The sequence below is a fragment of the Pseudophryne corroboree genome, chromosome 4 (assembly GCF_028390025.1).
Source record: "Pseudophryne corroboree isolate aPseCor3 chromosome 4, aPseCor3.hap2, whole genome shotgun sequence".
Lineage (NCBI taxonomy): Eukaryota > Metazoa > Chordata > Amphibia > Anura > Myobatrachidae > Pseudophryne > Pseudophryne corroboree.
The window spans coordinates 412,078,456-412,102,138 of record NC_086447.1 but is presented as its reverse complement, the minus strand read 5'-3'; the positions used below and the strand labels follow the sequence as shown (position 1 = coordinate 412,102,138).

Here is a 23,683-nt window from a genome sequence, read left to right as displayed (position 1 = left end):
ACTGCTCATAGACAGTAGTGTACCCAAGGAAAATATTACATAACTGTCTCTTAACCAAATAGAATAAGGGCCAGATGTAATGCCTGCTGAGTTTGGTGGCCGTGCGGTATGCCGGCCAAACTCTGACATTTTTTTAAAGGGGCAATCCCTTATAAGGCATGGTTTTGCCTTGTGATTCCCCTTTTTAAAAAAGTCAGAGTTCGGCCAACATCCCACGCGGCCGCTGAACTTGGGCAGCATTACATCTGGCCCTAAGAGTCATGGGTTATTGTTAAATTTATAGTTAATTTATGACATCCAAGAAATGTCAAAATCACACTGATAAAACAATAAAAGTAAGCAACCCTCTTTGAAACCAGGAGTTTATTGTTTCCTTAGGTCACCAGGGCTGAGATATATATTAGTTTAGATCCAGGTGCCCCATTATAAGAATTGATCTGCAAATTCTGTCTGTAAGTGGCACTGCAATTTCTGCGTTTGCCCATACATTTTAGAACTTACCTCACTATTATAAAAGTCAGTATATGTTGTATTAGGATTAGGGTTTACAGCAATGACAGAACCGCCTCCAAACACCACTACAATGATATAGATGTGAATATTTGTATAGCCTATTCTAGATAGAGGGTTTTGAAATAAACTAAAAAATCTCCCATCACTGTAAAAATACTTTATTGGTAAACAAGGACAGTGATACAGACATCATAAATATTATATAGTTTTAGATAATTAATACCCTGCATGATATCTGATAATTCAAATATTTGTAAGCACTGGTGATAAATTTAATCCACCTTTTCTTTTGTAGTATTATCTTAATTATATCTGGTAAAAAAAAAGTTTACATCAAAGAAAATTTGTATTACGTACATTTACACAATATTAAAAATACATAATAGGCAACATAAACTATTGCTTTTTACATGGTGGTATATTTTTGCCATACCCTTAAAAAGTTATAAAATGTGTCGAATTCCAAAGAGTGGTTCCAAGATCTACTACATACAAATGTTATTGATACAAACATGCACAACGTTCTGTCACTTTAATGGGCAAGTAATGCAATGGGTAATAATCAATGATTTATTGAAAACAGCCTACAATTTCACTATATTTGTGCAGTAAGAAAGTGGGAGACTCAACACTTGATATAAATAGGTAAATCATTAATCACCTGTGGGGGCTGGTATCAAATGTTTGGTGCTGGGAACACAGAAGACCTTACAGACCTGTAACAAATGTAATTAAACCTACAAAGAAAGAATACATTTCCTGATTTATGCAATAGGCGGTTTTGGGGTTGTCAATTTACAAAAAAACAAAAAAAAAAAAACAATAGTAAACAAACTGTTTATAGAACTGATGCATTTGAAACATTAAATTATGAAAGCAACTTCATGTTTTATTTACTTCCTTATGATACTGGTAAATACTTCTTGTGTTTACATGGTATCCAGTGACAAAATTAAGAAGGGATCTATTTGATTAAGGGCTGTTTCCAATAAAAGTTATGTTTTTCCCCCTGATACTGTAGTAATGGACGGTGAGCTAAAGTAACGGTCAGTGAATCATCTCAGAAATGAATAAAAATCTGAGGACTTGTCCGAACAGGGTCACTACTACATCAACTTGTAACTCCTGATGAATACAGGCACCTTTATTCAAAGTTTATATTCTGACTGGGACCATATAATTATGCTGACATGCAACTGATCTAACCTTAATTATCTAGTTCTATGTCAAGGTATTATGCACACCTTATTTAGTTCACAGATCAGGATGGTATTACAGTAGTTTATGTATACTTACAGTAGCTTATGGATCATTTGTGCTTTATTCAAAATATACTGTATGTAACAGACTCAATATTCTTCTACAAACTAACATAGTAAAAAGGTTCATTAAAAAAGTGCTATAGATTAACAGAAGTACATATGGGTGATATACTGAGGAGGCTAAAAGGTTAATAATAGAGAAGACAAGTACACTAGCTGGAGAACACTATACAACAAACAGCAGTAAAACATTGAATGCAATGTCGCTCCGACATAGGTTATTACGCAGACTGACCCAATGAGAATTACTTTATTCAGTCATAGCATAAGACAGGTGAATGCACATTCCTTTTAAAACAACACAAGAGCTAGTCAAATAATTGTGAACTCGTGTTTGTGATTAAACCATAAAATTTAATTTTGCTGCATGTAATTTATCATTATCATATTTATCAGAATATTGGCCTTTCCATTATGTATGAATGCAAACTTCAAACAATCTTACAGTGGCAGAGTCACTACTACAGGTATACTACTTGCAACTATCTGTGTGCTGGAGGTTACGTGTATATATTTACATGTACAGGTAGCTATTTAAGAGTGGGTTAAGCAACCTTCATCCTGTCCAAGTTGTATTATAGAAACACATAAAGAATGATTAATTGTTGATATTTCCACATGTATTTTTTGCCAGGAAACAATATAAAAATAAAAAATTACAAAAAAATATTTTTTTATTATGCAGAACTAGAAATTATTAATAATATAACTTGACAGCAACTATAATAATATAACTTGACAGCAACTAGCATTTAATTTTTTAGTCAGACATTAATAGCACCTAATGAAAATACTACTTATCATATTTCAGCTTTCTAAGAGAATCACATCCAAGATGTTTTTTTTTTACTGTACAATAAATTGTTTATGTTAAGGTTAGGCTACAGGGGAGAGGTCAGAGTTATGCACTGGAGGGAGAGTCAGGGCTTGGGGAAGAATGCTTACCCGGGAGCTGCTGCTGGAGCTGCTGCAGCCAGGTACGTGACTGCTGGGCCACCAAGGATGATATGTCGACATTCTATCATGTCAATATTTCATCAGTGACCATGACGCCATTCTTATGTCGACAATATGAATATCGACATATCACACCCCACCCGTAGAATGAACCATCCTAAATATTACAATACAAAAATAAGTGAGCTACACATAAATGGTAGAAATATATCTAATATGTACTATAGTTGATCAATATTTTCATAATTATATACAGTCACAAATATAGATGGTGACACAGTAGTGTGTTGTCGCTATACAAATAAGAGTACTTAACCCTTTCAAGACCAAAAGGAATTTTATATATTTTGGCCACATTTCACATTTTGTAGATGGGATTGGTAACTGAGAAGTAATATTCTACTGCTTTGTGAAGCCCATTCCTTTTCACAATGGCTCCTGGAGCAAGTAGGGTTGTTTTGCGGTAGGTTAGTTAAATATATTACTGCTACAAAGTGAAACCCCTATCCCCCCCCCCCCCCCCCCCCTCGCTTTTAAATTGACAACCTTGACAAAGACACTATGGGTGAAAACGTGTCAGCCAGCAGGTGTGAGGTAAGCAGACCTATATGTAAGTTTACCTCTGAAGGATCTGCAAATCGGAAGGACACAGTAGCTGTGTGCCCAGGTTTTACATAATATGCCCTACATGCTCATCCCGTTATGAGCACTTCCATGTGGTAGGCGAACTTTGCCTGAGAGTGTCTTTTTGTTTGTTGTAAGAAAATTGAATTGTTTTATATTTTAAATTGTACTGTATTTTATGGGAAGTGTCAGGGCCATTAAAAATCTTGTGGTAATACACTAGATGTGCCCCGTTTTTCCCCCCTTTTTATAGCATTCGGTCTGAGAACCATACATGGAAGAGCGGAGTGAGGAATATAAGATCATCGGTTAATCATGAGGCATATAGTATAAGCGCTATATGGAATACTGAACGTATGTTCTTTATACCCATTGGACTCTGGGCCTAATACATATCTGTTCGCTCGCTAGCTATTTTTTGCAGCGCAGCCAACAGATAGATGCCGCCTATAGGGGAGAGTATTTTAGCTTTGCAAGTGTGCGAACGCGTGTGCAGCCGCCCTGTACAAAAACAGCTTGTGCAGTTTCTGAGTAGCTCTGACCTTACTCAGCCGCTGCGATCACTTCAGCCTATTCAAGCTCGGAATTGACGTCAGACACCTGCCCTGCAAAAACTTTGACAAGCCTGCGTTTTTCCAAACACTCCCAGAAAACGGTCAGTTGACACCCACAAACGCCCTCTTCCTGTCAATTTCCTTGCGATCGGCTGTTCAAATGGATTCTTTGCTAGAACCAGTGCACAGCAACGATCCGCTTTGTACTCGTACGATGCGCCTGCGCATTGCGGTGCATGCGCAGTAGTAACCTGATCGCTGCGTAGCGAAAAACGCTAGCGAGCGAACAGATCTGAATTAGGCCCCCTGTGAGTATAAAACATTGTGCTTTTGAGAAAAGCAGGACTCAGCACTGTTCATTGATTTCTCTATAATGTGTACATAGAGAATGTTGTCTAGATGCTCTGATTGTGCGTAATTCACAATTAGAGTGGGCGGGCAGTATTCTTTACCTGTCTCCAAGGAATCCAAAGCCACCAGCCTGCCCCTGCTGGAAGGCCTCTAGAATCGTGGGGCTCAGGGCAATTGCTCAGTGTGCCCATAGGTTAAGATGGCCCTGTTAGTAGGTCATCCTGTAAGGGCCTGATCTTTACCATATACTGTTTCCTGATACTCACAAGGTTAAATAGAAGGAAGTCCTTGGGAAGATCTAAATTAAAGGGGGATGGGTTAACAATAGAGAAAATGCTTTTCTCTATATCAAAATAGAACTCCTATAAAATACCTTACAGATGGTGCTTAGTACCTATGCACAACTAGACAATATTTCCTAGCACTTCCAATCTTTGTTGCCTTTTATGTGGTCAGGAAGACACTTAGAGATTGGAATTCAATTGTTTGAAAAGTCGGTTGGGTGTCTGGTTTTTCCTGTTTATTAGATAGGAAAAACCAGACACCCAACTGACTTGCATTGAATACCCCCTCTGTTACCCAATTATATAAACTGGGGAAGGAAGCACATCATCCTATGTCAACAATTACAGAAATACAGCTTCTGGCTTTCCCCTTCTTTCCATTATTACCTATATCAACTCTGAATACACTAAAACACACTGACTTACATAGATTGAATGTGACCAAATAGCAACTATCTGTATATACTGTAGATGGCTCGCTGGGCTTCACATACATCAATCATGTGTCGCATACAGCTATCACTGGAACACATCACAAGTATATCAGGCCATACCCCACATCAATTTGCAAGTGTTTGCTCCCACCCACCCTTACAGTGCAATTTGGGACCCAAATAACCTTAGTTAACAGTGATCCACCTAATAGACCAAAAATATCCCTCCTACTTCTCTTACTCTTTAGCCCATTATCCTTATTCTCCATTCCTTAACCTCCACAATCTCTCTTTCTCAGACCAATACATATTGCTGAATGATACTTTTCCTAAATATTATAAAAGGATATCTCATTTGTCAAATATTTTAGTGATGTTTGTGGATTCTGATTGCCAGTAAAGAGCTGTATGTAAAGATATAAGGAAAGGCAGAATGTAATCTGTCTTTACAGCATACTGTAATTCAAACTTTATGGCTAGAACTTAGACATGTAGAATGTAAGCACTCACTACAATTTGTGATAAAGCATCTTAAAATAATTAGATGATATGTGTTACAATTGTGGGAAAAGAAAATCAAAAATCTAGAATTCACTTTTAATTATATCTACAATTTAAAGTGCACTGGAGGCCTCCATGTAAGGGCAGCTATTTTGAGGGCTTTATCAGTAATAATGAAGGCTGAGTCTAATTGCACACCAGCAAGTGACCTATATGAGACACAAGTCCATGATTATAGTACTTTGATAAGCAGCATTCTCATACATTTTAGTTTACCCAACAAACTGGCTACCAGTAGTGTATGTGGGTGTCCTCCTGCACCTTTTTCATTACCACTCATGGATCTTCTGTAATTGCACCTTGACAATTACAGAATTTACATAAGCACCAAAGCCTAAGTCACAGACAGGTCATCTACTAATAGTGAGAAATAAAGGCAGTCTTAAGATACACGTACTCCAATTTCTGAACATAAGTGATGACTATGGTGGTCATTCCGAGTTGTTCGCTCGCAAGCTGCTTTTAGCAGCTTTGCACACGCTAAGCCGCCGCCTACTGGGAGTGAATCTTAGCTTATCAAAATTGCGAACGAAAGATTCGCAATATTGCGAAAAGACTTCTCTGTGCAGTTTCTGAGTAGCTCGAGACTTACTCTTCCAGTGTACGATCAGTTCAGTGCTTGTCGTTCCTGGTTTGACGTCACAAACACACCCAGCGTTCGCCCAGACACTCCTCCGTTTCTCCAGCCACTCCCGCGTTTTTCCCAGAAATGGTAGCGTTTTTTCAAACACTCCCATAAAACGGCCAGTTTCCGCCCAGAAACACCCACTTCCTGTCAATCACACAACGATCTCCAGAACGAAGAAAAAAACTCGTAATGCCGTGAGTAAAATACCAATCTTCATAGCAAATTTACTTGGCGCAGTCGCAGTGCGAACATTGCGCATGCGCAAATAGCGGAAAATCGCTGCGATGCGAAGAAAATTACCGAGCGAACAACTCGGAATGACCACCTATATCAGAAAGCCTGTGCAATTAAAATGCAGTGCCAACTATACATTTTCCTGTGTCAGGAATTGTTAATGTGTTAAATGCTTTTATGCAATAATAAGGCTTTCCTTGCCTCCCATATGTTTCTATTTGTTGTTCATTTATTTGGCGTTATCTTTCAGTTCAGTTTCCACTCCTGAAGATGCAGTGACATCAGTAGTAGCAGGGGTAACAGGTGATAGGCTACACAAGCAATCTTTACTTTCTTCATCACTGGTATCAACTATGATAATGTTCTCTATAGTGTTTTCTTTCCTGGGATGTTCAGAGTCCTGTTCTTGTAAGCTAATTTTAATAGGGAGATTATCAGTTTCATCTATATCTGTGTGCATTATACTATGTCCTAAAGGCTCTAAGATCGGATTATTATTAGTAGTTTCAGTTTTGACCTCCTGGTCATTACTTGTATCATCAACTAGATCAACTTCATCTGTTGCCTGGCTGATCACTTTTTCCAATTCTCCAGTTGCTGCTGCATTTTTGCCTGTTGAACTGTTTCTCGGACTTTCCAGTTCATGCTCAGCCTTGCTATCCTTGGATTTCTGTGAATGTTTTTTCTGAGACCTGTCTGCAGGTGTCTTTTTAAGAGTTTTATTTTGCTCAGCCCTGAGTGTTTTGGGAGGTCCCCAAATAAAGTGCTCAGGGGGCTGGAAATAATGATAAGCAAAACGCAAAAGTCTTCTTCTTTCTTTCCTTTCTTTGATTGTGTACACAAAATACTCCAGTGCACTTTGCTTCATGTTTGGGATTGTGTTTTCTACAACAGACTCCTGAAGAAAAGCCTTCACCAATGGAGGCTTAAAATTCTCATATCCAAGCTCTCCAAGACTTTTTAATATGCGGGTGATTCTTAAGTAGTTGTGCTGAGATCTAGAATGACAACAATGACATATAGGTTAATCTTTTCCAGCACTGTAACATAACATGTTTTTCAACAAACTAGTTTCCCCACATCTTGAAGAATCAATGGCCTGCAAAGTCATATTATCCCTTCTCATTAAGACAGCTTTCAACCAAAAATTGTGCCCTTTTCATACCTTATTTCACACTATCTGACTTGATTGCAAGATTGATTGAAATGTATATAATGTATAGGGAACAATTTGGTAGACCAATAAGGTATACGATTTTGAAAAGTAAACAACCTAACATATAAAATGAAGGCAACCCTGAGATTATTAAAGCCAGTATGGGCAAGATTTGGGCAATAGAACCCCCGATCTATGGACTCATCATTTTCTGGAGTATAATGTATTATCTGATGATCATCAGACAATTATTACTAAGGGGCAACATTGTTCAAAGGACAAGGATGCCAACAAGTGGATACAGATGTGTCCTCACACATCTTGCCTCTATATACCATGCAGTGGGAGACGCCAAGCATGAGTGAGCTGACAGGTCCTGTGCAACTCCATTAGCGTTAGGTATAGTTTTTGCCGAAAATGCGTCTTATGTGCATCTGAATATGACGTACAAGCAGATACTGCTGATTCAAATTGTATGCGGCATGCCTATATTCTGTATGCCTGTGGCTGTATCTGATTATGAAATGCTTGTTACAGTATTTTCTAGGAAAACACTGTAATGTACCATTTCGTATGCAGATACAGGTGCGGCCACACACAATATAGGCATGCCGCATACCATTTTAATCAGCATAAGCTGCTTGTGCATCCTATTCACATTGTTTTGTGAATAAGATGCATTTTAATGGAACAAGTCACACGTAAAGACACTCGGTGCTACGGAGTCACTAGGACTAGACTAGAAGGGCTGTTTACCGTGCAGGAAAGCTAGATGTGGGTGGACACATACCTGTATGTAAGTGCCATATGTAGCAAAACAGGCATATTTAGTGCCCTACCTAGTCCCTTGCTCAACTTGTATGTCTGCAGTGTAGGGTAATATTATCAGGTGATCACTGAAAAATAACCACTAACCCCATATTTTTTGTGAGAGGATTTTCTGTCATGTGAAGGTGCCCCTGAAGTTATAGATATATAGATATAGTTAGTATTAGGGACTTTAGGGACCCATCTGATGGGTTCACCTTTACGTGGTGGATGGGCACTAATTTTTGGAAATACGTGCTTAGAACCTCATTTATGCTCCATGTTAATTGTAGAGTTTAATAAAAATTACTTTGACTATCAGCATTTTTAGTGCTTAGAATGTAAACCTGCATTTTCTTCTTCCTGCGTTATAGATATTCTCCAATCCCTATTCTTTATAATGATTTCTGTATTGTAGGAGATTATTGTCTGGTTATCACACTGATTCATATGATGTACAGTATATTCTTGGGACTAGTCACACTCATCCATAGCACTGTACAAACAAAACATATAAACTGCAATTCAACATTGTGTGGCTATTCTCTATTCACAATTGAGCTTCTATGACTATTCTGAACATATAAAGTAGAAAAACTATACAAGGCATATCATACTGCTGACCCTAAGGCTTGTCTGCTGAATGGAGAAGAAATGTATGGGGGCATATCACCTGTCAACGCGAGCTGCAATAGGGCCTCAACATACCTCTCAACATTTTGGAGTCTGGAATTGGGCATAAGTTATGGCTGTAGCACGAGAGTATGACCTATATTTGGCATATTTAGTACTGTACGCATTTGTCTGCAGTGTCTGCTGCAGGGGAATATCTTGCAACCCCCCTCAAATTGTGACAAATCACCGATGGCAGGATATTCTTATCAATTCTGGATTGTAGGGACATGCAGATGCAGCCACAATCAATCATCCATCCCGCGCCTCAGCCGCACAGGCATACACACTGCGGCGAGGGTGCGACTTAGTACGCCACCCATGTATTCCTATGGGTACACGTACTTATATGTACACTCATCCTAGTTGCGGGCACACTTGCCACGCCTGGAGTGCTGCAAATAGGCCAAGCTGCAGGCTGGATGAGTGTGGTTACATTTGTATACTTCATGCCACCTTACCCACCTGTAGTTGCTGTACTTCTGTACCCATCTCCCAAATCTCACACACTGCACACAGTGGGAACACCTGGCTCCTGTAACATTATTGTACTGCTTACAAAGTAGCAATGATTTCCCTTGTTTTCCTCTTTCTAGCTCTTGGACCATTCTAGGTAGGTTCTTGAAACTCAGAACCCATACATGTGACTGGGTGTGTTTAGTACAGTTTATGGCTATGCATGCAGTGATGGGAAGAATATATTATAAAAACATAACAAATTACCCTGTGGTCCATAGCCTGTATAAAGTAGAGATGTGCGGGTTCCGATTTACCTGGATCACAAAACAGCATCTTACTGGCTCTCAAATATCAAGTGTTTTGGATAGCCAATAAGAAAAATCTAGATAAATCAGAACTTGCGTTCATTTTGACGTTAAGAACAGTGTCAATTAAAACCCACTCATCTCTAGTATAAAGGCATAAAGATGCCGGTCACATCTTAATGCACATGTAGCACACAACTGCACAATGAAAACAAATTCATCTCTGCTCACACTCACCAATGCCAATCTTTGGACTACTTGAAAAAACTGCACATCCTAAGATCACCCACATAAGCAGATGGTGAACATATAGTGGTATATTCAATTGACATCGAAAGCTGGCGTCTGTCGAAAAGACTGCAGTTGTCGACTTTTTTTAGGTCGGAAGGGGTTCAAACCTATTCAATATATTCAACAAGTCGAGGAATTCGACTTGTCGAAAAGCACGTGGATCGTCGGAATAGCTACCGATCCACGTGCTTGTGTCGAAAATGGGGCCAGGTTTTGGCCCCCTTTTTGACCATCTTATGCCGACATAAAAAAATGTGGGACTGCAATGTGGGACCCAGAGCAGGAGAGGGGGCAGAGCCGCAGGGAGACGGGGGACAGCCGCGGGCATACAGGGGAGAGAAGCGCTACAGCACAGCACTGCAGCAGGATGTCTCACAGCCGCGCCGCTCACGGCAGCTTCCACCCGGCTCCAGCAAGTGAGGTCACACTTGCTGGAGCCGGGTGGACACTGCCGTGAGGTCGGGCGGCTGTGAGACGTTCTTCTGCAGCGCTACTGTAACGCTGCTCTCCTCCGTCTGCCCGCGGCTGTCCCCGCTGGTCTCCCCGCGGCTCCCTTCCCCTCTCCTCCTCTGGGTCCCTCATCTCAATTCGACTTTTTAAAAGTCGAATTGAGATGAGATTGAATAGGGGTTGTCGGATCCATTCTGACAAATGCATCACGGAATGGATCCGACCCTAACTGAATATACCCCATAAACTCCAAAAAGAATTTGACTCGCAGCCCCAGCCAAAATTACCACCATGTATCCCCAATGACTTCTAATATTTTTGTAGTGCATAGCACCATTGTACAGAGTAAACTCTAAACTGTAAATATAATACATGGGGTAATCTGCGCACTGTGGTGATGAATCTGTACTGTTAGGGATGTGCTGCTTGTTAACGGGTGTCCTTACCCTCTTACTACTACACAAACAAAGTGGCTGCTAAGAAATCTTTGAAAAAACCTTTGAAAAACAAAACTTGAAAGGTGCAAGTCTGCACTATATCAATTAAACAGTGAAAATGAGGGAAAATGCAGATATGATCATGAGTTATAAGTCATAAATGTTGTCACTTGTGATGGATTCTTCACAGGTGCTCTGTCTGTATACCACTACAGCTGGTAATGAGTCTTTAAGTCTTATCAACTGATGCGGACTCTAAAATGAGGCATAAATTGATGAATGGGTTAAAGAAAATTAAATCAAAAGGTCCTAGTCCTAACCGGACTGTGATTGTCCTTGTAAGTCTCTTTACAGATAGAGGACGGCGTCCCGTACCTCTAACGTTTGGGGGCAAGTGATGGTGCACTGTCGTTGCGGCCGTGAGATAAGGGGCACAGGTGCGGGTGGGCTGCGGGATCTCCGGGCTGCTCCGGACTGACTTACCCCTCTGCGTACGTGCCTTCCTGCGGTTCGTCCTTTTACGGATCTCCCCGTGAGTTGGCTCCGTGCGCTGGGTTAGTCGTTGTCGGGGGAGAGGGTGCTCTGCCTGCAGGGTCTGAACGGAACCTGTGGCTGGGACACACTTCTCCACTACGGAGACTCACCTGCGGGATCCTCTTTCTGCCAGTCCGTCTGTGCGGCTTACCGGTGACTTGTCAGCGCCGTTGCTCTCGATATTTTCTTGCACTTTGCCGCTGTCTGTTGATGTGGATTGGGTGTCCTATATTCTCCAACGCGTTTCAACCGATTTGGTCTTCCTCTTGGAGTCTTTGCAGTGATCGGGCTGTGTCTGGAGTTAAATAGCAGGATGGCGGGATTCTCTGCTATTCGTCCATTGTTCCAAGAATTTTATTGGATGTTGGAACTGTCAATCTGTCGTATGAGGGGAGAACCTTTGTGGAATGGGATTTGCTTCATTTCCTGCTGTGAGCACAATTAAGGCTTAATTGCCTAGTCCTGTGGTAGATGTTGGGTTAAACTTAACTTAGATAAAATTGGTGAAATGGAAGAAGCACCTGTGTTTATACACCAGCTGGGAATGCTAATGATGAAACAGAAAATAAAAATAAAAATAAAATATCGATAAAGACCTTAATGGAATATAAATATATATCTGATATAAATGCTGAATATAGACTGGAAAATGATGGTGATGTTGGTAAAATAAATAAAAGTAAAAATAAAAATAAAATAATAAAAAATATAAATAATAAATATAAAAATAAAATGAAATAAAAATAGAATAAAATCAAGAAGAATCAAATATATATATAACAAGCTCAAGTAATGTGAAGCAATGTAAAATTAGCTTGAACCTGAATAAAAATGTAGTACAGATGAGTGTATTGGTAATACTTGGGTATCCATCTGATGGGATATCTGAATTAACTAATATATTGTGTTGAGAGTCTCAACACAATATATTAGTTAATTCAGGTTCAAGCTAATTTTACATCGCTTCACATTACTTGAGCTTGTTATATATATATTTGATTCTTCTTGATTTTTTTCTATTTTTATTTCATTTCATTTTATTTTTATATTTATTATTTCTATTTATTTTTATTTTTACTTTTATTTATTATACCAACATCACCATCATTTTCCAGTCTATATTCAGCATTTATATCAGATATATATTTATATTCCATTAAGGTCTTTATCGATATTTTATTTTATTTTTATTTTTAATCGGTTGAAACGCGTAGGAGAATATAGGACACCCAATCCACATCAACAGACAGCGGCAAAGTGCAAGAAAAGATCGAGAGCAACGGCGCTGACAAGTCACCGGTAAGCCGCACAGACGGACTGGCAGAAAGAGGATCCTGCAGGTGAGTCCCCGTAGTGGAGAAGTGTGTCCCAGCCGCAGGTTCCGTTCAGACCCTGCAGGCAGAGCACCCTCTCCCCCGACAACGACTAACCCGGCGCACGGAGCCAACTCACGGGGAGATCCGTAAAAAGGACGAGCCGCGGGAAGGCACGGACGCAGAGGGGTAAGTCAGTCCGGAGCAGCTCGGAGATTCCGCAGCCCATCCGCACCTGTGCCCCTTATCTCATGGCCGCAATGACAGTGCACCATCACTTGCCCCCAAACGTTAGAGGTACGGGACGCCGTCCTCTATCTGTAAAGAGACTTACAAGGACAATCACAGTCCGGTTAGGACTAGGACCTTTTGATTTAATTTTCTTTAACCCATTCATCAATTTATGCCTCATTTTAGAGTCAGCATCAGGTGATAAGACTTAAAGACTCATTACCAGCTGTAGTGGTATACAGACAGAGCACCTGTGAAGAATCCATCACAAGTGACAACATTTATGACTTATAACTCATGATCATATCTGCATTTTCCCTCATTTTCACTGTTTAATTGATATAGTGCAGACTTGCACCTTTCAAGTTTTGTTTTTCAAAGGTTTTTTCAAAGAATTCTTCTATTTTCCCTACATCAATGATCTTTATTTCCTTTATTTTGCCCACAGTAGCATCAAAATACTTGCTTAGGGTTATTACCATTCAATAAATACTCTCTTTTTTATTCATCAATATTCGTGTTGCACAATATTTTCATAAGCAGACACCACTGTAGGGGTTGAGCGCTGTTAGGCTTAGCAGCCACTTTGTTTGTAAACTGTAAATATATATAATAGTGAACAACTAAAGAGGTGAGTAGATGAATGTATTATGTAACAATTTTCTGATAATTTTTTTTAATGGATGAAGGGATCATAATAACAATGTTACAGATGCGTCCTCACACATCTTTGTTCATTTGTACAGGATGGTGTGGCTTTCACGCGATGCGTACGCATCACAGGACCTCGCAACACCATGTCCATTCATATGCTAATATTTGCAGGTGCGTGCAAATGCACGCTCCTCGCGATTACCACTGCACAGTGTGGCTTGTAACTTGGGTAGCGTTAGCACAGCCTGTCGCTACCCGTTCCCTTTCAGTGCCGCGATGTCCCCCCTCCATACGCAGGCAGCGGGAGTGTCCTAGTGCCGCTGTCTGCGAGCACACAGAATAAGTTCCATTTTTTGGTCTGGGCGCGTGTGTACACACCGTGTGCATGCGAACGCCACGGAATGCCACATTCTTTGACTTAAAAGGACTATTTACCGATATATTTTGTGGATAACAGTGCTTTGTCAAATCCTTAAGTTCTAATAATTTATCTTTAACTGTAAATAGCTCAGTTTCTTTTAAATATAACATAACATAACACCTTCATTCACTCGCCTCTTCACTTGTGAACTTTGTGTTTAAAAACTCAAAATGTAAAAGGATAATGAAACAAAACAAGTGTTTTGTGGAGTGACACACAGATTTTGCACCACTGCTGTCCTTACAGTCTAATAAAATCATCTCGGCCTCAACCATCTTCTTTACTACTACTAAAGTGAAGACTGGCTGTGCGTGCACTGCGCAAAACAGAGTATGTTACTTAGCACACGGGAAAGAACTGGAGGGTGGCGAATGCAATGAGGCAGCCGAGCACTGCAAGCAAGAGAACGCCAAACACAGGCTGAGAGGAGAAGACTAGAAGAGACTGAGCCCTGAGGTGAGTAGCAGCAAGGTGGTATGAGTCTGGGTGGCAGTAATGTGAACTGGGGCAGTATGTTATATTTTGATCTGGTGGCACTGTGGCATAATGAGAACTGGGGTCACTGTAATGATAACATTTCTTCTTAAAGAAAAGCGATGGTGCACCTTGACAACCTTAGCATCTTGACCAGTGTACCATGAGTTCAAAAAGGCTGAAAATCTCTGACTTGGGGCAGAAATACATAGTGCAAGCAAGTGCAACGTAAGTCAGGGATTTGAGGGTTAAGACATGCAAAGAGAAGTGACGCTTGAGTATGGGATGAGACATGTAGCATCCTGACTGCATGTTTTTATAGGAGTACGATGAGGGAAGTATTTGTACATTTTGCTTCAAGCATCTCATGTTTACAAGAAAAGAAGCTAAATTCTGCCTAGAACAGTGTATGACAGCAGGAGTATATTCCATCAACAATTTTCAAACCTCAGAGATAAAACAGTATCTACATTTCTCCTGCTCTTGGCCATTTGTCAGAACTACTGATGCAATATATTTGTTGAGGAAAATATTACAGGTAAGAACTATAGCTTAAAAAATATGCATAATCCTTTTGTTGGAGTCACAGGGCTAATTTAGGATTTGCAGTAACCAATAAGTGTAACATTTTATGTTTTCTTCTAGTACAAACAAGTATATTTTTTATGTTTTTTCTATCACCGTTTTAAATGTCAGTGTTTGCATACTACAGTTTTGAATCTTTCTACTTCATCTTTTTCCCATCCTGTTTACTTGCCTTTGATCTCTGCAATACTGCACACTGGGAGATTAGAGGCGATTAAATAACTGCAGGATGGTCATAAAAGGCTGCTGCTATAGATACAATAGATTTTTTTGTGCGTACTTATAACTTGCAATCATCATTGTTACAGGTGTTCCAATCTCATGAGGCACAGTAAAGCTAGTTACACACCTGACCGACATGTCAGTGGATCCGCCGTTGTGCAGACTGAGCGGCCGATCCAGGTAGGTATACACACTTGACGTGTCAGTAAGGAAACTCAGCTGGCCATGCATTTGATTTTGCTCACCCAGCTGTGACGTCAGCCCCCACACAGCCAGATGCACCAATATATCTAAAGATATCATCTATCGGCTGTGCTGCACAGCAGATGGGATATGTCTGTGAACTATGTCGTTCACAGACCTATCAGACGTATACACCACCAATGGGCTCGTGAAATATATCGGCTGTTCGTTCGAACGCCCAATATGTGTGCAACCCAGCTAAAACTGTGATATTTAAGTGACATGAGAAAAACAGTAGCTGTAATTTGTAAAGGACTGTAACATGGCTTGACAATGATGTGTATCCTATACTTCCACAATCTTGACAAATAAAAATATAATTATTTACAAACATAAAATATAAACAAAAAAGATATGCACTAAAGGTTAGTGCACTAAAGTAGGCTGCAATGCAAATATCTTCCTGACCCACAATTGTTTTGCTTTTGAGTTTAATGCAATGTTTCATTTCATTTTAATCTTTGTGTTTTACATAGAAGTGTCTGCATATAATTTTCTTTCCTTATGTTAGCACTTATTGAGATGATCACTGCAATTGTAGAAAAGTGTGAGGTTCTGATATTTTCATACCTCCCCAATGAAACTACATATCTCTACATAGCACAAAGTCTGTCAAGCAATAGAAATTACAATTATGCCATGATTTCACTTCTAAAAAGACGTGAAAGCTACAGTAGGAATACTGGTCACTGTGGCGTAAAAGGGTGGTACTGGCAGAGACCTTATCTAAGACTAACAATCAGTTGAATATTATTGTTATTCTTCCTTATAAATATTGCACCAACCGTTTGGTTATTATCAACTGGGGGAAAGTAATAAAACTCTATTTCTGCAGAGTACTCTGATAATTGTTGGAAAACATGAACTGTAGAGTGAACAGTGACAGTACATACTCATTCAAGTGCTGAAATCTCTCTTGCCAGTTTGCAGCCCGTGAGACGCTTCCACTCTTGTCTATCAATTTTAACCCAAAAAAATCCAGCATCATCTTATATGCCAAGATGAATCTTTTAATTGCTTCTTTAGTTTTTTTAAATTCCTTGGGAGAAAAAGAAGAGGGACATTGTTATTGTCAAAACCTTTATGCATTTTAATGTAAAGTAATCATTTTTCAAATTGTGAATGAGGGTAGATGTATTGATTGAAATACGAGTACCTACTGTAGTTTTTCATTATTTTCAGAAATAACACTTATTACAAACACTAAGCATAAAATGGTAATGGCCTTTCCACACTTATTGCTGAACGGTAAATGATGCTAATTTATACCCTCAGACTGTATTGCCATTCATCTGACACTGTCTGTGAAGGAGGCAGAGGGGGTGTAGTTAATATCCCGGCGGTCTGGATCCCGGTGGTCACAATATCGACGCTGGGATCCTGGCCGCCGAGAATGCCGACAGCTGCATCAGGGCTATTCCCACTCGTGGGTGTCCACGACACCCATAGAGTGGGAATAGAACCTGTGGCGAGCGCAACCTTGGAGAGAGATAATGTGCCACAGCCAATCAGATCATAACTACCATGTTTCTGGCGGTGTTTGAAATAGGACCGGATCTGATTGATTGATACTTTATCTCTCTCCACTTGTACACTTTCTAAGACTTAGTACATCTGCCCCTATGGGACTTATTTATTAAGCCCCCTTTACCGTAAAATCAAGACTATTTAAGAAAAGCGTAATGCAGGCTATATCTACAGCAGTAGGTTAAATAATGCTACAGACTGCAATCTCCATTATTCTCAATGTTGACTGCAGTTTGTCCCTATTTATCAAGAAGCTTTATGTCTTTGGAGACATTATCACAGGAGATGGATCTTAAGAGCACCTACTGAAAGCATCCCTCCTGCTCTGTAACCACCCTTTGCACTTTCTGTATCTGCATGCTCAGCCTACGGGCGAGATAGAATTACGTATTCAAAGAAATGACAATATCATATATATATATATATATATATATATATATATATATACTGTATATATATAAAATTACTGTGTATATATTTCTAACTATATATTCAGTAGACAGATACAGATATTGATGTAACAGGAATGCTTCTTATGAAATTTGTTTGAAATGTCTAATATTTTCTTACTGCTTAATGTATTTTCATACATGACTAAAACATAAGATTTTTTGCCTGCTCACAGGAATCCATTAGAACTATAATCAGCCATAAAAGTAGTTGCAGAAAGATGTATTTAAGCTTTTTCCGATCATTTAAATGTTTGTTTTCCGAGAACAAGTACTGTTCCTTGGAAAACTTTTGTTATAATAGAATGTTTTCAGACGGTATCCTAGGTATAACATTTAACATAGTTAAACTGCAGTAACTGTATACAATTGTTTTGCACAATTGTGTTGTACCTCAATTTCATATGAGGTCAGCTCCTTGGCGTAGAAATTTAACCCTTGTTCTCGTAGAGGAAAAAGCCTGCAAAAATGAAATATGTTGCACATTTTAATCATATATCTAACGTCTTGCAATAGGCAAATAGGAAGGGTGCACTATATGCAAAAAAGAGTAGTGTGGCCTTTGTTGTGACACCATGTTGCGGACCAATTGGAGTGGGTTCTATTACTGTGTATATATTTTTTTTTACTATGCTAAAAAAGGCTAGCTTGGAGGTGGTTTTATCCACTACTCACAACTCGACAAATATAAACCAATGTATTTACATCATTCATGAATATTAAACTTGATGTAAACTCAGCTCAAATGACAAGTTACTGAGCTATTACTGTAGTAACTAAATGCAGGTGAAAAGAGTAACATGAACGAGTGGAAGTACTAGTCTAGTACAATCGTAAAACATTTTGACTTTACCATCTCAACCCAGTTTGATTCTCAGAAACAAAGATGTAATGCAAACCAGCTGAACTGTCTGACTAGGTCATTACACTTTGAGGGAATAATCTTATTTAGGTGCAGTGCATAAAATAGTACTAATAACCACGTGTTATGCACTTCTCTATGTTACAGACTGAACAAGAGTGTCTTCACTTGATTATACATAATATGGGGTGAGCTCTTCAACAGAACATTTTTTCTTTCAGTAAATATTGGAAATATTCAAAAGCATCAACACTTACCATTGTATATAGGTGTGATTATGTTCTAATTTATCATAGTCACATTTCCATGTATCTAATATGTCTTCAATATATACTCCTGAAAATAATGTAAAACAATATGTTAGCTACATAGCATAATTCCATACACGATCTCCAAAAGTAGAGTAGGAGACGGTTATTGGGCAGGCTCTCATCTCTCCTCCCCCCCCCTTCCAGGCCTGTACAATTTCAGTGATCCTGAGCCTGCGGCTCCCTAGCCGATCTGTGCTATAACATGTGAAAACCCTTGGCTTTCAGCCAGGAAAGATCTAGCTGAACAGCAGATGCTAACTGAAAATGGCTGCCCCCATAGCAGGCTACTAAAAGATGGTAACCGTTTACCAATGGGGTACAAGGTTTCCATTCCCAGGAAGCCAGGGGCTGGGGAGTGTAAAAAAGAGAGCAAGGCTTATCGGGTTAGTCTGTCAGGACTACTGCTGCCCCAGTGTTTCTAATGCTCGCTACAATTATTTGGCCATGTGCACTATATCGGTCCAAATAACTGTAGCATGTATGCTGGCGACTGATCAAAAAATATAGATGAGTCCGCCATGATGGATCATCCAGCATGTCCGTCCGATGCAATATTTTCCTTGTGTCAAACCAGCCGCTTTGGGCAGTGTATGCCCTACCGCGGCTAACCGGCACACATTTCCCACGTTCCTTCATATTTAAAGGAACAGGGAAATTTCTCCTCCCCAGGGGCAGAGCACAGATATCGTGGACAATACACTGTAAGAGTTCTCACAGTGTATGACCATGATATCTGCAGCACCCAAGGCTTCAAGATAAAATGTCTGCCTGTTGGCATTTTATCAGCATAACTGACTACTGCTGCTGCTGCTGCCTTATGAATGTAAAGAACCTGACCCAGCTACTAGCAGTATCTGCTGCCACAGCTCCGAGCAGTCCATAAGACTGCGGCAGGTAATATTCAGCAATTGACACATGATAGTACTGGGCACAGCAAAGTACTGTGCTGTACTGAGGAATGCCCTGTAGACCATTAGCTAGGCTCATTTCCCAAATATCACATTCTCCGTAACTTACTGTGGTTCTGCCTGTGTGCCAGCAGCAGAAAATGTAGACAGAATGATAATTATGTACAGTATAAGGTAGTTGCAGGAAGCTGGGCTTTGTGAGACCATGGAAACTATGTGGTGGCGCAGTATGTGGTGCTGTGAGGCAGACATTGAAGGAAGTGGGGGGGGGGGGAGATGCTGTGAGGTGGATATTGAAGGGGAGGGGTGCTAAGAGATGTGGACATTAAAGGGGCTGAGGGAGGTGCTGTGACATGGTTATTGCATATTGCTTCCTATATTTTATATCAATCACTAGGCTAGTTATTATGTATGTGATTATAATTCTTAGACATAATAATTTTTTATATATTTCATTACACATTTACATCAAATCCCCATTAGATAAACCATGCCTGCAGTTTTTTCCCCACATCTATTTAGCTGTTGCCATGTGCTGGTAGAAAAGCTGTGACCACTTGATTGCATTTGCCCTCCAAGCTAAAAGTTTACACGCCCTGTTTCTGAGTGCTGCCCAATTATCTATATTTCTGCTAAAACTCACCTTTGTGTATGGGAACTACTATTCACATAAGTATGTTTGATTCATTTTACACAGTCCAAAATGGTAAAGCACAGATGCAAGTGGCACTGTGCCTGAGGAAGCAGGAATAAAGTTGCACCTAGTAGTGCTACTTTCAGACATGTGACCCGGGAATTTGCCAGGTCTAGCAAGCCAGCAAATTCCCAGATCTCTGCACCATGACCCTGTCATGTCAGGAGCAGGGTCATGGACCAGGGACTTAGTCCCAGGTTTTTTCCTTTCACACATGCAAAAACCTGGGAAACAGCTGCATAGCTGAAAGGGTTATAATTAACAATTAAATATCTCTATCAGTAATTGAGGGGTGTATCTACCCATTGGCCAGGATGGCACTCGCCAGGGGCGTCAGCCGAGCAGGGGGCGCCGCCCGATGGTGCCACCCTTGGCCGATGGGTAGAATCCCTTAAAACGTAGTGTCTGGCAATACCTGCTGTACCGAGCTGCCTGTGCATTGCCTGGGATGGAGGGTGGAGGATTGCACAGCAGGCAGGAGCTGGGGCCGGTGTCCGGCACTGCAATGCACTACAGGCAAGAAGCTGAAAATAAACTACAAGGGCTGCTGGGAGCTGTAGTTTATTTTCCGTTTCTTCATGTAGTTTGGTGCAGTGCCGGACACCAGCACCAGCCTGCTGAACGATTCTTCACTCTCCATCCCAGGCAGCTAGGCACGGCAGGTATTGCCAGACACTACGGCTATCTGCTGGGATGTTGTGGGGTGGCGACTAGGGCTATGTGCTGAGGCTATGTACTACTACTACTACTACTGCTGCTGCTGCTGCTGCTGCTGCTGCTGCTGCTACTACTACTACTACTACTACTACTACTACTACTACTACTACTACGTGCTAAGGGCGGGCTACAGCTATGTGCTGGGAGGGAAATGGTGACCATGGCTATGTGCTTGGGGAGGTGAGGGGCTATGTGCAGGGAGGGGGACTATGGCTATCTATGCTGGCAGGGAACTATTGTTATGTGATGGGAGGGGGGTGGGGAATACTGTATGACTGTGTTGGGAGTGGTGGAGACTACGGCTATGTGCTGGGGGACTACGGCTATTGCTTGGGGAGGTGGGGGCTATCGTTATTTACTGGGAGGGGACTATAGCTATGTGCTGCGAGGGGGATGGGGACTATGACTACATGACTGGGGGCTTATCTGGCACTGTGGGGGCATATATGTATCTGGCATCACGGAGGCATATCTAGCACTGTGGGGGCATATCTGGCACTATGAGGTCATATCTAGCACCGTGGGGGCATGTGTATCTGGCAATTTGGGGGCATATCTGGCTCTGTGGGGGCATATGTGTATTTGGCACTATGGGGGCATATCTAACACCATGGGGGCATATCTGGCACTGTGGGGGAATGTGTGTATCTGGCACTGTGGGGGCATGTGTGTATCTGGCACTATTGGGGGCATATGTGTATCTGGCACTGCACTATTGGGGGCATATGTCTACCATGCCCCCATTTTCATTAGCCATGCCCCATGTGGCATGTGGCCACACCCATTTTTTTGGCAGATTTTTTTCTACTTGCACCAGTGGGTAGTGCGCTGCACTGCACTTCTTTGCACTACTATTTGATTATACTACCCGGCCTTGGGTGGCATTGCCTCCCCAGCCAGGCCAGGCACTGCTGATGTCTCCTCAGTGTTATAAAAATTACTGTGTGGGCATAATATGTAAAGGGAACTGCTACTGTGTGGGCATGATATGTATAAGGGTTACTACTGTGTAGCGTAATTTGAATTGGGGGAACTATTGTACAGTCATGCCCCTTTCCCATAAGATCATGTTCCTTTTTTGCGCATACACCTTCCTGTTTGAAATATGGGGGGCGCCAATCCCTTACTTTGCCAGGGGCGCCTGGACCCCCAGATACACCCCTGATTGAGCATAACCTTCGTGTTATTTGTTACAGGCATTTTTATTTTGTTAACTACCGTGATAAAATAATCTTTTTTTTATTTTATTTAAATGTGGACATGTCCAATGGGGGGTATTCAATTAGGGCCGTTTTTTGCTCGCTTGTCAATATTTTTTATCGCTCTATTCAATATCAGGGACATTTTTTCAGCTAGGCAAAACATTCGGCAGGTGCAAAAATCATGTGGATCGGCAAATCCATGTGTTTTCACCCTGATGCGGGCTAAGTGGCGAGCTGCATTCGCCACAGGTTCTATTCCCACTCTATGGGTGTTGTGGACACAGACAAGTGGGAATAGTCCCTGCTAGTCAGCATGCCGACTGTCAGGATTTTGATACAGCGGGATGTAGGCGTCGGTATTGTGACCGTCGCTCACATAACTACATCCCTTTTATATATGTTTTTTTCTAGACTTTAATCTGTGAAAATTCAAAAATCAACATTGTAATTGTATATACAGATACCATTTAAACATATACAATGTCATATAAAAATGATTCAAATGAAGGCATACCATCAGGCTTAAATGGAATCTTGTTCATGTAAAATCGCAGATTGCACAAGTCATTCTGACATCGAAGATCCTTAAAATTCTGCTGGAAAAAAAATACAATAACCAATTTTAATACAAATAATACTGATGTATTGTATATTTTCTGAAATTTATATTTTACATTTGTTGTTGGAGAAAAAAGTACAAATGTAAAGATCCATGTATCCAATCCCCAATATTAATTATTACTCTTACCTACAGATAAGGTCTACACATACAGTATATTCGTATCATTATTCTTATTGTTATTAGTATGGTTTTCTTTATACAGCACCAAAATATACCACAGCGCTTTACTAATTATTTTTAATCATTCACATCAGTCCCCAGGGGAGTTTACATTCTAAATTACCCATCCTACATATGATAAAATTAACCAGTACGTATTTAACTTTGTGCTTTGCCTAGTCATTGGCTAAATTAAAAGCAGCCGCAAAATTTCCACCACTTCAGGGGTATGGCCATTTTAGAAAGCAGAACTGGGGCCACAGAGTTACCAATCCTGGGCCTTCTCCCCAAATTTTACCTTTGGGGTTAAAGGTGCAGTGCTCTGCCCTTGAATATGGCAGTATATGTACTGAGATGTTAGGCAACTAATTGAACAATTATGTGCTTTCAAAATATATACAGTTCTAAAATGGGTGTGCAACAGTGGCGGTTTTTACCTATGGGCTGCAGGATTGCAGCCACTCCCAGATAAAATCAGCCACTCAGCTCACTATTAGTGAAGCAAGATGTAGTCCA

The 23,683-nt window shown here is 40.5% G+C and overlaps 1 protein-coding gene across 2 annotated transcripts in view; it reads right to left on the bottom strand.

The window, feature by feature from the left end:
- Nucleotides 1-3,305: 3,305 nt before the first annotated feature.
- OGFRL1 (opioid growth factor receptor like 1) overlaps nucleotides 3,306-23,683 on the bottom strand; it is a 40,050-nt gene continuing 19,672 nt past the window's right edge. Inside the window, exons 2-6 of one of the 2 annotated variants that reach the window (XM_063916786.1) lie at nucleotides 22,901-22,982; nucleotides 18,812-18,890; nucleotides 18,086-18,152; nucleotides 16,610-16,755; nucleotides 3,306-7,460 (exon numbers count right to left, since the gene is read on the bottom strand). In XM_063916786.1, coding sequence (XP_063772856.1) covers nucleotides 6,692-7,460; nucleotides 16,610-16,755; nucleotides 18,086-18,152; nucleotides 18,812-18,890; nucleotides 22,901-22,982 — 1,143 coding nt within the window. In that variant the 3' untranslated portion in view covers nucleotides 3,306-6,691. The remainder of the gene's footprint in view (nucleotides 7,461-16,609; nucleotides 16,756-18,085; nucleotides 18,153-18,811; nucleotides 18,891-22,900; nucleotides 22,983-23,683) is intronic. The other variant, XM_063916787.1, reaches the window with a different exon arrangement.